General features: G+C 43.5%; 1 protein-coding gene across 8 annotated transcripts in view; it reads right to left on the bottom strand.

Annotated features, from left to right (window-relative positions):
- KIAA1328 (KIAA1328 ortholog) overlaps positions 1 to 14,156 on the bottom strand; it is a 285,325-nt gene that overhangs the window by 60,516 nt on the left and 210,653 nt on the right. For all 8 annotated transcript variants that reach the window (XR_012158833.1, XM_073343417.1, XM_073343413.1 and 5 more), the window contains one exon: positions 10,621 to 10,802. Coding sequence is in view for 7 of the 8 variants with exons in the window: in XM_073343417.1 (XP_073199518.1) it covers positions 10,621 to 10,802 (182 nt within the window). In the remaining variant the exon portion in view is untranslated. The remainder of the gene's footprint in view (positions 1 to 10,620; positions 10,803 to 14,156) is intronic.

Below are 14,156 nucleotides of genomic sequence, written 5' to 3'. Positions count from 1 at the left end.
CTTGTCCTTTACCACGGCCTTTTTTTTTTTTTAAACAGTATTCTGATTTATAAGCACTTTCATTTGAATATGCTATTGCTTTAATAAAAGATACTTTGGGTTTTAATTCTTTTACCTGGCTTTCCCCTTGTATTATTTGTTGGCATACTATCCAGTGCTCCAGTGCATCCATAACAGTTAACTTCTCATCCTGGGCTGCTTGGTTTACCAAATTAGTAGATATTGCTAATACATTTTTGTTCAATCCTTAAACCACATTATTTCAAAATTCCATCTGATTCAAATCAACTGCCATCAAAGAATTAGCTGTGACATGTCTGGCGACCTTCGCCCTGGGATTAGTCACCAGTTGTATTTTTTCAGCCAATAATTTTAATGTTATTTTTTTTAACAGGTAATTTCTCGGTGAATTTTCAGGCTTTATGTAATCTGCCCTGGATAACACCTTTATGGGTCTTTGACCTCTCTCTTTTTCTAACAGCATTATAAATTGAGGTATTAGTTGGTGTGCTTCTGGCTGCCTGTCCAAAGCATTTTTCGCTCCATCTACTGCCTATCTAATCTCTCCAGTGGTAGCTGCCCTGATTAACCTATAAGATTTACTTATATTTAAATTTTCTGTTCCTCCTAACTCTGCCCACTGTACTAGCCATGTAGCTAAATTTTTTATATTTACTGGGCCTAATTACTTTACCATCAACTGTAAGTCTGACGAACTCGTAGGAATTATTTATGTTTGCTCTGACTGTATTTTCCCGGCTGTATTCTTAATGGTTGATGTATTACTGCTACAGACTTTTCTGGATTAGGCTTTCCCAGCCAGTTTCTTATTTTTTTTCTAAACTTAGTATAAAGTCCCTCTCAAGCTTGGTCAAATCCCCTTTTCTCTTGACCTCCTCACAGATCCTTTTCATACCAAATATTATTGGAATTCAAATAAAAAAAACCACAATTTTTTTTGACACACAGCTGCAACTTGCAGCTTCTGTATTTTTACTTTCTTTTTTAATGCTGCTATAGTTTTCTGGCACCAACTTGAGAAACGCTTCCCATCTCTTCTTCCTTTTTCTTAGTTAAATTTTGAATTAACTGTTTCATTTTTATTACTTGATGGTCTAATTCATTTTTGTCTGCTTTAATCTTTTTTTCTTTTAAAAAAAATTATTTTGTTTTCCCATTTGTTTTAACTGAGTTTGCATTATTTGCGCCTGCCTCACTTCCCGCTCCAAATTTTTCTGGCAAGTTTTAAAATTCTCTTTTAATGTTTGTAACTTTGCACAGACTTCCCCCTACATGCAATTGCCTTTTTTACAACTTGCCATTACAGCCATACTATGGCCGTTTGCTTTTTACTGGCATTAGGCTTGTACAGCTATACATATTTCTTAAACGTGTTTTTTAAGATATCAAATATTACATCTGGTTCCACTGCACCTTCCATTCAAGGGCATGTCCCAAATGCAATAATCTCCTTCTCTAACACAGAAGGGGCTTTAACTTTAGTCCACCGGGGTGCCTCTTCCACCCCTTTACTTCTCTTCTTAAACAACGTTTTAAACATTATTATACCATGTGTTTGTTATTTTTTCACACTTTTTTTCTCACAAATTTTTTAAATAAGAAGTTACCAGTATTAATCTTAAATAAGGACTCCCCCAGCACTTTAAGATCCCGTCTCAAAATCTGGCACTCCTTAATATCTCTCCCCACTCCACATTCTCCACCACATGTTAGACCTGCAATAGAGGTCTCCCCTACGGGATGGGGAGCTGGCAGATACCGGACACAGCACTGATATATAATATTCTAAATACCCTTTATTGATTACAAAAGAAACGTAGGAACCATCTGTGACTGTGGAATATCAATACGTGAAAGTAAGTGTCTTTCAAATCAAGGGCAGCATACTAATTTCCCGGATCCAGGGAAGGAATGATGGAGGCCAGGGAGACCATGCAAAACTTCAACTTCTTGAGGTTCCTCAGGTCAAGGACAGGTTGTAGACCCCCTTTGGCCTTAAAAAATAACGGGAATAAAACCCTTTGCCCATTAAATGCAGCGGGACTTCCTCCATGGCTCCCACCCGCAGAAGGCCTTGGACCACCTGAGCGAGCAGATTCTCGTGAGAAGGGTACCTGAAGAGGGATGGGGAGAGGGGTGGGGGGATAGAAATAAACTGTAGGGTATATCCCTGATACTGTGCTGAGGACCCACTGGTCCGATGCTACAGAGGCCCAGACACGGAGGAAGAGGGACAGGTGGTTGGAAAATAACAGGAGAGCAGGATCCAGGACACAAGCTAGAAGGTTGCCCTCGAGCGCACCCTCAAACTGTCTGCTTCCCGCTCGGTTGGTTACGGGTGGAGCTCGAGTGAGCAGAGGATGCCGGCTGGTGGCCTTGCCGGTGCTTATTGCCCTTGCCCTTCTTATGTATGGGCTCTGGCCGGGGTTGGCTCCCGAACCTATGGGTCTGTTGCAGCTTAAACCGCTTCCCTGCCGGCCCCAGCATGTACAAGCCCAGGGTAAGCAAGGTAGCCCTAGAGTCTTTCAGGCCTGGCCATTTACTGTTTGCTCGGAGAACAGTGCCAGGCCATCGAACGGGAGGTCCTGAATGGACAGTTGAACCTCAGTCAAAAGGCCTGATGACAGCAACCAGGACGCTCACCTTATCAAAATGGCAGAGGCCATGGTTCAGGCTGCAAAGTCTGCCACATCTGAGGCCACTTGGAAGGGGGCCCTAGCCACCACCCTGCCCTCATTGAGGATAACCAGGAATTCCTTCCTGGGTTCCTCTGGCAGCAAGTCTGACAATTTGGCTATGGACTGCCAGATATTAAAATTATGGCAGCCAAGCAAGGCCTGATGGTTGGCCACTCTCAGCTGGAGGCTGGACGTAGTATACATTTTTCTACCAAAGAGATGGAGCCTCTTTGCCTCCTTATTCTTAGGCGTCAATCCCGGTTGGCCCTGTCTGTTGTGCTCATTGGCTGCTGATACAAGCAGGGAGCTTGAGGCAGGATGGGTACAAAGATACTCATACCCCTCAGAGGGGATGTAGTATTTTCGCTCTGCCTGCTTGGAGATTGGAGGCAGGGAGGAAGGTGTCTGCCACAGGACCTTAGTGATTTTCACCACTCCCTCATGCACTGACAATGCCACCCTGGCGGGGGTTGCCGCACTCAGTACATCAAACAGGAAGTTCGAGGGCTCTGCCAGCTCCTTGGCTTCCAGCCCCAGGTTTGAGGCAACCCTCTTCAAGAGCTCCTGGTGACCCTTCGCATCGTCCCGGGGAACTCGGTGAGAGGGCCCCGCTACTGCCTCATCAGGCGAAGATGATGATGAGGCAGGTACAGGTGGGTCTACCAACTCTGTCACTTCTGCCATGGGACCCTCAGCCGAGGCTGGCTGATCCTGGGGAACCTGCTCTGACTTCGCGGCCGAGTCAGGGGGCGGGCGGGAGACTGTCACTGACCATTTGTCGGATGCCCCCGAGGCCAACCTATGCCCCTGCGATAGTTGGGGAAATCCCCAGGGGTTCCACAGTTGCCAAGGGGCAGGCTATTGGCATTGGGGCCAAGCTGCCATTGGTGGCCCAGCGGGGAATTCTGGTGCCCCTGATGGGTGGCCCTTGCCCACGGGCAGGATTTCCTCCTTGCTGTTGGGGACGTGTCTAGGGGACCAGGACGGTGCCGAGGCCATCTGTATATCCAGATTCTGTCAGCTCTGGCCCCGGTCCTCTGTTGAGGATCTGTACAAGGGTGGTGGCTCTCGGTGCTGCAATCCTGGTGACTGATGGCAGCATTTGGTGGATTGGCAACGGTACCCCAGCGATCGACGCCTTAAGCTCAGCGAGCAATGCTGCTCCATCGAGTGGGAGCGGGAATGTGAGCGAGTAGACCGCCATGTTGGAGACCATACCGGTGAGCCATACCAGTGGTCTGGCGACGGGGCTCCGGAGACCGGCCTTTCAACCCTTCAGAGCAGTACCATGACCTGGGAGAGCGGCTCGCGCACTCCCAGCACCGAGGCTGTGGGGCCTCAAGTCTGAAGAATGCTGCCTGGAGTCTGGGGACTGACGCCAGGAACTCTGGCAGGAAAGTCGACCCGCGTCTGGGGGCCGGTGGCGCTGCTCAGGCGAGTGCTGACGGACCATCCTCTGCAGCAAGGAACGGTTCCACACTGATGGGGACTGTTGAAAGGGTCCCAAGTCAGGTTAATCCCTGGGATAGAGCACCTCCGTGGCCAGCGCTGGCAGGGACAGAATGTCCTTCGTGAGCTGAAAGGCCTCCAGCGTGGACGGCACTTCTAGGTGCCGAGTGCCTCTGCCGTTCTCCGGGGTGGCGAGCGGGAGTTGGCTCCAGTCTGAGGCCAGTGCTGCCAGCGTGCTCTGCACCGAGACCGTGGTGCTAGGAGGTCTGAAGCTCTTGCTAATGCAACACTTGTCACTGTGGGTTTCCCCATAGCACTTCAAACAGCATCTATGGGGATCACTGACTGGCATGGGTTTCTTGCAACAGACACAAAGTTTGAAGCCCAGGGACTGGGGCATGCCCCATCTCTAGGCTAAGTCCCGCTCGGGACTAACAAACTAACACTAAGTCTACACTAACGAACTATAAAACAAACAAATTTCTAACAATTATATACAGAAAGTTCACAACTAGGCACAGTTGAGAGGAGTCAGCTTGCCAAGGCAAGGAGACATTCCAGCACCGTCATTGCCGGTAAGAAAAAACTAAGGGTGGGGGGAGCCGGCAGAACCCTTTACACCGCAACATACGCACAACACTCCAGAGGGCGCCAGAGCTGGCCCCCTACGGACACCACTGAGGGAAAAACATCGGGCACCAGAGCACGGGGTGAGCACACACGCCTACAATGGAATGAACATGAGCAAGCACTCGAAGAAGAACCTGAATAAATGAATATACATGTGAGCTAGAAGGACATTGTAAATATACTGTGAGAAAAGCAACACAGGTCTATTGCGGTAAAGGGATCTCTAGAAAGAAAGTAGGCCCCTTAATAAATGAGGAGAGATTAAAATGATGATTCTAAAATGGCTGTGCTACTGAACATTTTAAAATCCATTCTAGTAGGTAAAATAAAGAAAAGACATATTGAAAACTAGAAACTAATGAAGACCTTGTTCATATACAATACTTGTTGATAAAAGGCTGATAAAGGGAGGTCTTAGAAAAAATTAAAACATACAAATCCATAGGTCTGAAGTACATACAGTCCAGGGCAAAAGGGAATTACCTAATGAACTTTTGAAACTACTGGTAATTATTTATGAAGAGCCATGGAGAACTGAGGTGGTCCTGAAAGACAGCACTTTAATTACAATTGCAGGTTTGTAAATACCTCAAGGATGGAGAAAAAACAGAGAGGCAATAGTTATGGGAAGGAAGTATTCAGCCTGGAAAAATGAAAGCTAATACATATGGGCGGGGGAGAGAATAATTAAAAAACAGATAGTGGGATGAAGGTACGTAGACCTAAGGAACAATAGCAGACAATAAACTAGACATAAGCTTGCAAGCTGACATGCAGCCCAAAAGAACCAATATGATTCAGGGCCACACATGCACAAGTTATAGCTGTCCTTTAAATGGTACAAGAAGTAATGGAATGAAAGTGAGCAATGGGAAATTTAGGCTGATAATCAGGAAATAAATCCTTAAGAATGGGATCATACTAATATTCATAATAGTTCACATTTATCTAACACTTTACATCTTCAAAGTGCTTTGCAAATACGAACTAATTAATTTATTAGCCTTCCCTTAGGTGAAATGAAACTTTCAACTCCCGAATCTCTAAAAAGCGAAGTTTGAAAAACCACTGGAAAAAACACAGTAGGGAACAATTTGCCCTGGCTGAAAGTATGGATTAGATGCCCTATATGGACTTTTTCATCTCTAGTTTTTACCATTCTTATATAGAAGGGAAAGGGCTGTGCATGCCATACAATATTAAATGGAAGTCCTGGCTGGGATGATTTAGTTGGGGTTGGTCCTGCTTTCAGCAGGGGGTTGGACCAGATAACCTCTTGAGGTCTCTTCTACCCCTGATATTGTATGATTCTATGAAAGCCAGATTCACTACAGTGACATATCACCAGCTGTTTCCTTTGTCTAAACACAGAGAGATCTATATACCTAGGAAAAAGGCAAAAAGGGAGACTTAAAAATGGTTAGATAAGTGAAGTGGCCAACCTAACAGAGGAGAACCTAATGGACAGCTTTGTTTTCTGGCCTAAAGGCAAGAATATTCAGAAGAGTGATTTTTGCAGTCCAATGCCTCTTAACTAGGCAAGCTGTTTGGATTTTAGTATGTACTGACATAGCTGCTGGTGACACCAGCATACACTATTGACTGTTGGAAAGACACAAAACTGGAGGATTGCCTTGTCTGTTTGAAGTCGAGGAATATTCTTGCTGCTAGAGCTAAAGAAGTTCTGTGAAAGGGCTCACAAACACGTATTGTATCAAAATACTGAAGGAAAAATTAAGCAGCATCAACAGAAATCACTGACTATAGGAGAAAAATAACAAGGAAGTAATAAGTCAGCAACTGTACATGCAGATCCAGCTCACTCAGTAGTTTTTCCCAAGAGTTACGGAAGGACCTAAGATTCGGTGATGCAACCAAGTAAAGGTAGCCATGCTCTCCATCCTAAACACATCGCAGGGAGAAGGGAAGCTAGGTAATTTAGGAAGGTTACTCTCCGCTTTAGCTGAGGCCTCCAAACACAGTACAGTTTATAATGTTAGTGGTTAATGAGAGTAGTAAGGTCATTCTGATATGATCTTGCAGAAGCTAGATGTTCAGAGGGGAAACAATCTGAATACACCCTGGGGTTTTGCCACTGACAGAGGAAAAAGAGAAGGGGCCTTTTCAACAGGCACCAAATGGAGCAGATTGCTTGGGTTCACTCATTTCTCATTTTAGCCTCACTCAAACAAAAGTCTGAGGAATTTAACAATGAAGAGAGTAGTTATCAGTGGTTCAGTCAAGCTGGAAGGGCATATCAAGTGGAGTCCCGCAAGAATCAGTTCTGGGTCCAGTTCTGTTCAATGGTTGAGATAATGGCATAGAGACAATACCAAGCTGGAAGAGGTTGCAAGTGCTTTGGAGGATAGGATTAAAACTCAAAATGATCTGGACAAACTGGAGAAATGGTCTGAAGTAAATAGGAGGAAATTCAATAAGGACAAATGCGAAGTATTCCATTTAGGAAGGAACAATCAGTTGCACATGTACAAAATGGGAAATGACTGCCTAGGAAAGGGATCTGGGGGTCATAGTGGATCACAAGCTAAATATGAGTCAACAGTGTAACACTGTTGCAAAAAAAAAAAAAAAAAAGCAAACATCATTCTGGGCTGTATTAGCAGGAGTGTTGTAAGCAAGACACAAGCAGCAAGACACTACTCCGTACTGATTAGGCCTTGACTGGAGTATTGTGTCCAGTTCTGGGCGCCACATTTCAGAAAAGATGCGGACAAATTGGAGAAAGTCCAGAGAAGAGCAACAAAAATGATTCCATGTCTAGAAAACATGATCTATAAGGGAACATTGAAAAAATTGGGTTGGTTTAGTCTGGCTAAGAGAAGACTGAGGGGGAACCTGATAACGGTTTTCAAGTACAAGGAGGGAGTAAATTGTTCTCCTTAATCGCTGAGAATAGGACAAGAAGAAATGGTCTTAAATTGTAGCAAGATGGTGTAAGTTGGATATTAGGAAAAACTTCCTAACTGTGAGGGTCGTTAAGCACTGGAATAAACTGCTTAGGGAGGTTGTGGAATCTCTATCATTGGAGATTTTTGAAAGCAGGTTAGACAAACAGCTGTCAGGGATGGTCTAGAGTGCAGGAGACTGGACTAAATGACCTTTCGAGGTCCCTTTCAGTCCTACAATTCTATGATTCTAAGATTAGGGGCACATCTACATTACTGCTTAAGTGGATCTAACTTATGTCACTCAGGGGTGTGAAAAAGACACTCCCTGAGCAACACACGTTACAGCAACCTACGTGCAGTCCACACTGGCACTGTGTCAGCTGCATACGCTCTCCTGCCGACAGAGCTTCCACCTCCTGTGGAGGTGGAGTAATTATGCCGACAGGAGAGTGCTCTCCCATCAGCACACAGCGTCGTCATCAGATACGCTGCAGGCTGTGCCGATGTAGCGCTTCTAGTGTAGACCTGCCGGAAGACTGCTCTGGAAACTGATGCGACAGTTATATATGGGAGTGGAAATACTCTCAGGATGATGTGCAAGGTCTCCAGATATATTCTGTGGACCCAGGTGTGAAGGGCACATGCATGGCAATCATTACTACTAATTACAGCAGAGCCCAGAAGCCCCAGCCTGGATTGAGACTCCACCGTGCTAGTGATGTACCAGACAAACAGTCCCTGTCCCAAAGAATTTACAGTCCAAACGGACAACACAGACAAAAGTGGGGAGAAAATTAGTACAAGTTTTAAAATTTACCAGTTAAAAAGTTGCCACATGAATGTGGTTCTGTGTTCACTAACCAAGCCTGGATATTTTGTGGCGCATAACACCACACACAAATATGTAGTTCTTAGAACAATCAAATCTCATGCCTCAGAATGTCATCTGATTGTTTTCTTTCCCCATCCCCAGAGAGCACTGTTCAGCTGGCTAAGGGCACTGCAGCAGGAGATCAAGAGTTTGCCTTCCATTGAAGTATAAGGTACTGGCCATGGCCCAGAAAAGATTCCAGACTTGATGGACTGAAGGTCTGAGCCTGCATGGCAAATCCCATATTCCAATAGGGGACTATGTCTGGAAGAAATATCTATATCTTTGGTTTTATTTTTGCTTAGAAATATGTTATCTGTCCCTAATGAAAGACTAAAATCTGAAGCAAAGGAAGTCAGTGTATGCCACGTGACCAGTTCAGTTACAGCTGGCATGAACTAGTGGTGGTGAGCATGGAGGGAGACAAGAACCTTGTAGATTCCATACACGGATGTAATTAGAAAATGGAGCTTAAGTGCGTGTGTGTTAAAGGAGCCCAAACATGTAACAGAGGGATGCCAATTAAAAAGGTACTAAAAACAGAAGACTTCAACTTCAGTGATTAGTGCTCAGTAATTTGCCTTGTGATAAACAAGCTATCCAACTCAGTAAATAGACCCACGGTTGTTCTACAGTCTGAAAGCTCTTTTCTTAACTTTTTCTGGTGCCACAATAAAAACGCTAAAGCAGTAAGTCAAACTTTGCCATGCACCTCCATGTCCTAGGTGCCAGCATCTCCATGAGACATTTGCTCAAAAGGAGGGTGTGGGGGCAGATAACTTCTTCAACTGCCACGCCAGCAGAGACAGCATGTAATTTTATTAACTGAAGCAGAATGAGAGGGATGAGGGGAGAAGCCAGGATTTTTTGGAGGCATGTGGATAGGAAGATAATTCCTGGGAATACCCTTATCCAAGAGGGAAAAAACCCTCCAAATAATGTGAAAAATCTCAATTTCACCACTGCGGTACTTCTAGAACAAAAGAAAAGAAAGAATGATAGTTAAAAATAAATAAAAAGGAAAACCATCAGTGAAAATTGCTCCTGAAACTTTGCAGAATTGTTATGGCTTTCTCTTGCTTAAATTGATTGGTGTAGCGATGTTATAAAATGACTATTAGGATTCATTGTGCACAACAGAAAGTGCTGAAATGTCAGCCGACTATACAGCAAAAGTAATGGGTCCTGAACCCCGGTTAGTCAAAAATGATTTTGTTTCAAATTAGAAATTGATTTTTTTGGACACAAGCCCTTTATAGGCTTCCAACTTTTGTAGCTGTGCCTTGGAAGAGATTAACCTCAGCCACTGTTTGGGTCCAGTCTGATGATACCCTTTCAAAAGTTTCTTCACATGGTCTGCTTTTTAATGTTGGTACGGTCTTAACCAATAATACAAGCTATTTGTTCTTTTGAGAACTGCACCACATTTTTTCTCATTTTGCCTTTTTTTTATGATTATTATTATTTTTATGCTGACACAAACTGGTTGACAAGTTCCAAAAAAAAAAAGCCAGCTCATAATTGAACGAAAGATTGTGTTAGGCTCTGCAGCGAAACTGCCAAACTGCTTCTATTCCCCACCCCCCTTCCTTCCCAAGAAAGACAGCTTTCTCCACATCGTAAGTGGAGATGCTAAGCTAAGAGCAGGATAGATTCTAGTTGCAAAGACATCCTTGTGTGGAAAAATCCCAGGGTGTGATGGTGGTAGCCATTACTCAGGGAGGAAGAGAATGTGAAGATTACATCACAAAAAGCAAACCCCATCAAACTTATTCTCTGTTTGCTGGGAAAGCAAAAAAAATGCTGAAGTAATTCTTTCCGGGAATAAAGGCCTGAGGTTTTTTTGTCCCATGTTAGGGACCCCAACGAAATCACTTGCTGTTTGCTGGGCTTTCTACAACTTCTATTAAATTTATCATAGCTACATTTTGGTTGTTTTAAACAATTTACAATCCGCTCCCTCTTCTTTGGGATCTAACTGAACCACACAGGAACACATCCCTATAATTACTAAATGCCATAAACAAACTCACATTACAAGACAGCATAAGCTTCATCTTACCTCTTCTAGACCTGCTGGCTTCCTTCTTTCCATACATCCACATGGCTCCTTCTTCCACGTTTGCACTAAAGCCAACTGTTCTCCTCCCCAAGCTGCTCCCTCCACTGCTCCCTGGTGTTTTGCACGCTTTGCCTAGTGCCGGTGTTTTGGGAAGGCAATCTTCATACCTAGACACTGGAAAGCTGGAAGGGGTGAAAGGTCATGAGCTGTTAACATGTCGCACATTAGCACTGAACTGTTTGTGCAGTTTGTCTTGAAGCAGCAATGTTCTAGCTGTGCTGTGGCTTTGTTTATTTTCTCTAGCATTTTAATGCCAGAGCATGCTGGGTAGGGATCAAAATGTTAGCAAGTTACTTAAATGGGAGACTCCAGGGAATTCCCAGGCTCTCAACAACACAAAACGTTTCAGAACATGCACTTCAGTGACATTTTCATTGTAATTTAACCGTGCACATCCGCATTTTTAGTAAAGAATGTTTTAAGGTGTGTAAATGCACATATCTGACTCAGAAACTTACATGAGTGTTATCTCCCTGCTTATAGCTAAATGGATTCTTTACAGGTGTTTCTATGAGAGAGACAAGGTTGGTGAGGCAATATATTCTATTGGACCAACTTCTGCTGGTGAAAGAGACAAAGCTTTCGAACTTACACACAGCTCTTCTTAAGTGTTAGGGTACATGCTTTTCTCTGCAGCCAGGTGGGCTGGAAACATACTCTTTTTAACAAAAACTGAGATTCTCATGTAATTGCTTGACTCCAGGAGCTAGGGCTTTAAGGAAAATACCAAATATCCTGAGACTTATGATCGAATTGCAAGTGTTCTATGCCATTATCTAAATCATCATCAGTGATTTAGCAAATGGCATAGAGAGTACAGTTATAAAGTTTGCGGACAATACTAAATTGGGAGGGAATGCAAGTGCTTTGGAGAATAGGATTATAATTCAAAATGATCTGGACAAACTGGAGAAATAGTCGGAAGTAAATAGGAGGAAATTCATAAGGACAAATGCAAAGTGCTCCACTTAGGAAGGAACAGTCAGTTGCACACATACAAAATGGGAAATGACTACCTAGGAAGGAGTACTGCAGAAAGGGATCTGGGGGTCACAGTGGACCACAAGCTAAATATGAGTCAACAGTGTAAGTCTGTTGCAAAAAAACCCGAACATCATTCTGGGCTGTATTAGCAGGAGTGTTGTAAGCAAGACACGAGAAGTAATTCTTCTGCTCTACTCTGCGCTGATTAGGCCTCAGCTGGAGTGTTGTATCCAGTTCTGGGCACCACATTTCAGGAAAGATGTGGACAAATTGGAGAAAGTCCAGAGAAGAGCAGCAAAAATGATTCAAGGTCCAGAAAACATGAGGGAAGATTGAAAAAAATTAGGTTTGTTTAATCTAGAAAAGAGAAGACAGAGGGGAAATGATAACAGTTTTCAAGTATATAAAAGGTTATTGCAAGGAGGAGGGAGAAAAATTGTTGTTCTTAACCTCTGAGGACAGGACAAGAAGCAATGGGCTTAAATTGCAGCAAGGGAGGTTTAGGTTGGACATTAGGAAAAACTTTCTGTCAGGGTGATTAAGCACTGGAATACATTGCTTAGGGAGGTTGTGGAATCTCCATCATTTGGGACTTTTAAGAGCAGGTTAGACAAACATCTGTCAGGGATGGTCTAGATAATACTTAAGTCCTGCCATGAGTGCAGGGGACTGGACTAGATGACCTCTCGAGGCCCTTTCTAGTCCTATGATTCTATAACGGAGCTGGGAAGCAAACCCATGACAGGGGAACAAGTCTGGAGTGTCTGAAGTAGAAGGTGCAGGTATCTTGGTAAAGTCAGGGCTCTCGGCAATAGAAGAGATGAAGCATGGGGAGCAGGAGATGAAAAATCTGTGGAGGTTGTTGAGCAATAACTGAGAGAAGAGAGTTCTAACTGGGGGAGCCAGTGACTAGGAGCTCCAGGAACCTCATTAGCGCTGCAGGGCTGAGTTGCATGGGGTGGAGCTGGAGAAACAGAAATGCGTGGTTTGTGCTAGGGAGGAAAAGGTGGCATTGGGGTTCATGGAGCAAGTATTACTGTAGTCGCCACAGACACATGCAATTATGAATGGAATCATGGGAAAGGAGATGTCCAGGAGATCACCTCTCCTTTATCAAGAAGTGGTACACACTGCACAAGTGTATCAGAACCTCTGCCATACGACCTGTGTGTGGGCAAATATGCTTTGAACAGATACTACAGAAATGGGAATATCATAAGAAATGTAACCATTTCTGCAGCATTTCCCTTGGTGAAATTCTTATGCATGCTTTCAACTTTTGCCTTGCCTACTGCAGGTCCTTTCTCGATAGCCCCCTGCAGAACCAATTCTCCTCTGCCACCCAATCACTTCCAACTTCTGCCCTCAGTGATAAGCCTACTGCCTGTGATGGGGATGCCCACCTGGTATAGCTGATTAGACCTGTGATTGACACACAGGATACAATTTGGAAGATGATGCATATGAAGCAATAGAATTCAGCTTATCTCCTCATACCTCTGCCGTGCTCGCAGATGTAAACATCAGGAAAATTTTAGTATTAAATCAATAGAATACACACACAGAGAAAATCTGTCGAGTATACAAGTGCCGTTTTACACAGACGCCCCAAAGAATGTACATTTCTATAGTTTGGGATACAGTTTCTATGGAATACGCTATGCAAAATGAATTTGAACAATATTTGCATGTAAAAGATTATGCTACTGAATATAGTGTACATTAGGAAAAAAGGTGGATCTCCGATGTTTCCATCAGAAAATATCATCTAAATTAAAAGTTTCAAAATCAATGTGCTGTACTAGTCATTGTTTAATAGGGCCCTCTGTGTCTGTTGGACAATTATTATGTTCTGTATTATTAATGCAGAACATTATGTAATGGCTCATGACCTATAATAACTAGCTGAAGTGTTGGCTACAACTTCTCTGAATAACCTCCATTTACTTCAGGGCTTCTAACTACATGACCGCTAATAATGTTGCACAGTGGCTACTAAAATGTATGGCAGACTAAATTAGTATCTTATTCGAATTACATGGAATTAATCTACTAATTCCTGCAATATACAGTGTAGAACGGGTGGATTAGAACCCTAACTACTGATGAAAGGGCCTAAAAGACTCACTGGTTAAAAAGGTCTTTACAAAAATACAGGATTATAGAGATATTTTCCCCTTGTGTTTCTGCATGATTAAGAGCATTTAAAGATATTTAAGGTGGCAGCCATTATTTGGATGTTTTCTGGGTTTTTTAAATACATTTAATTAGAACCTACAAATCTTTTCTGAAGACAAGTTTCAGAGTAGGAGCTGTGTTAGTCTGTATCCGCAAAAAGAAAAGGAGGACTTGTGGCACCTTAGAGACTAACACATTTATTTGAGCATAAGCTTTCGTGAACTACAGCTCACTTCATTGGATGCATGCAGTGGAAAATACAGTGGGGGGATTTTATATACACAGAGAACATGAAACAATGGGTGTTTCCATAT

Source organism: Lepidochelys kempii, chromosome 5 (assembly GCF_965140265.1).
Source record: "Lepidochelys kempii isolate rLepKem1 chromosome 5, rLepKem1.hap2, whole genome shotgun sequence".
Lineage (NCBI taxonomy): Eukaryota > Metazoa > Chordata > Testudines > Cheloniidae > Lepidochelys > Lepidochelys kempii.
Note: the sequence above shows the minus strand (reverse complement) of the source record. Positions and strands in the feature narration are given on the sequence as shown.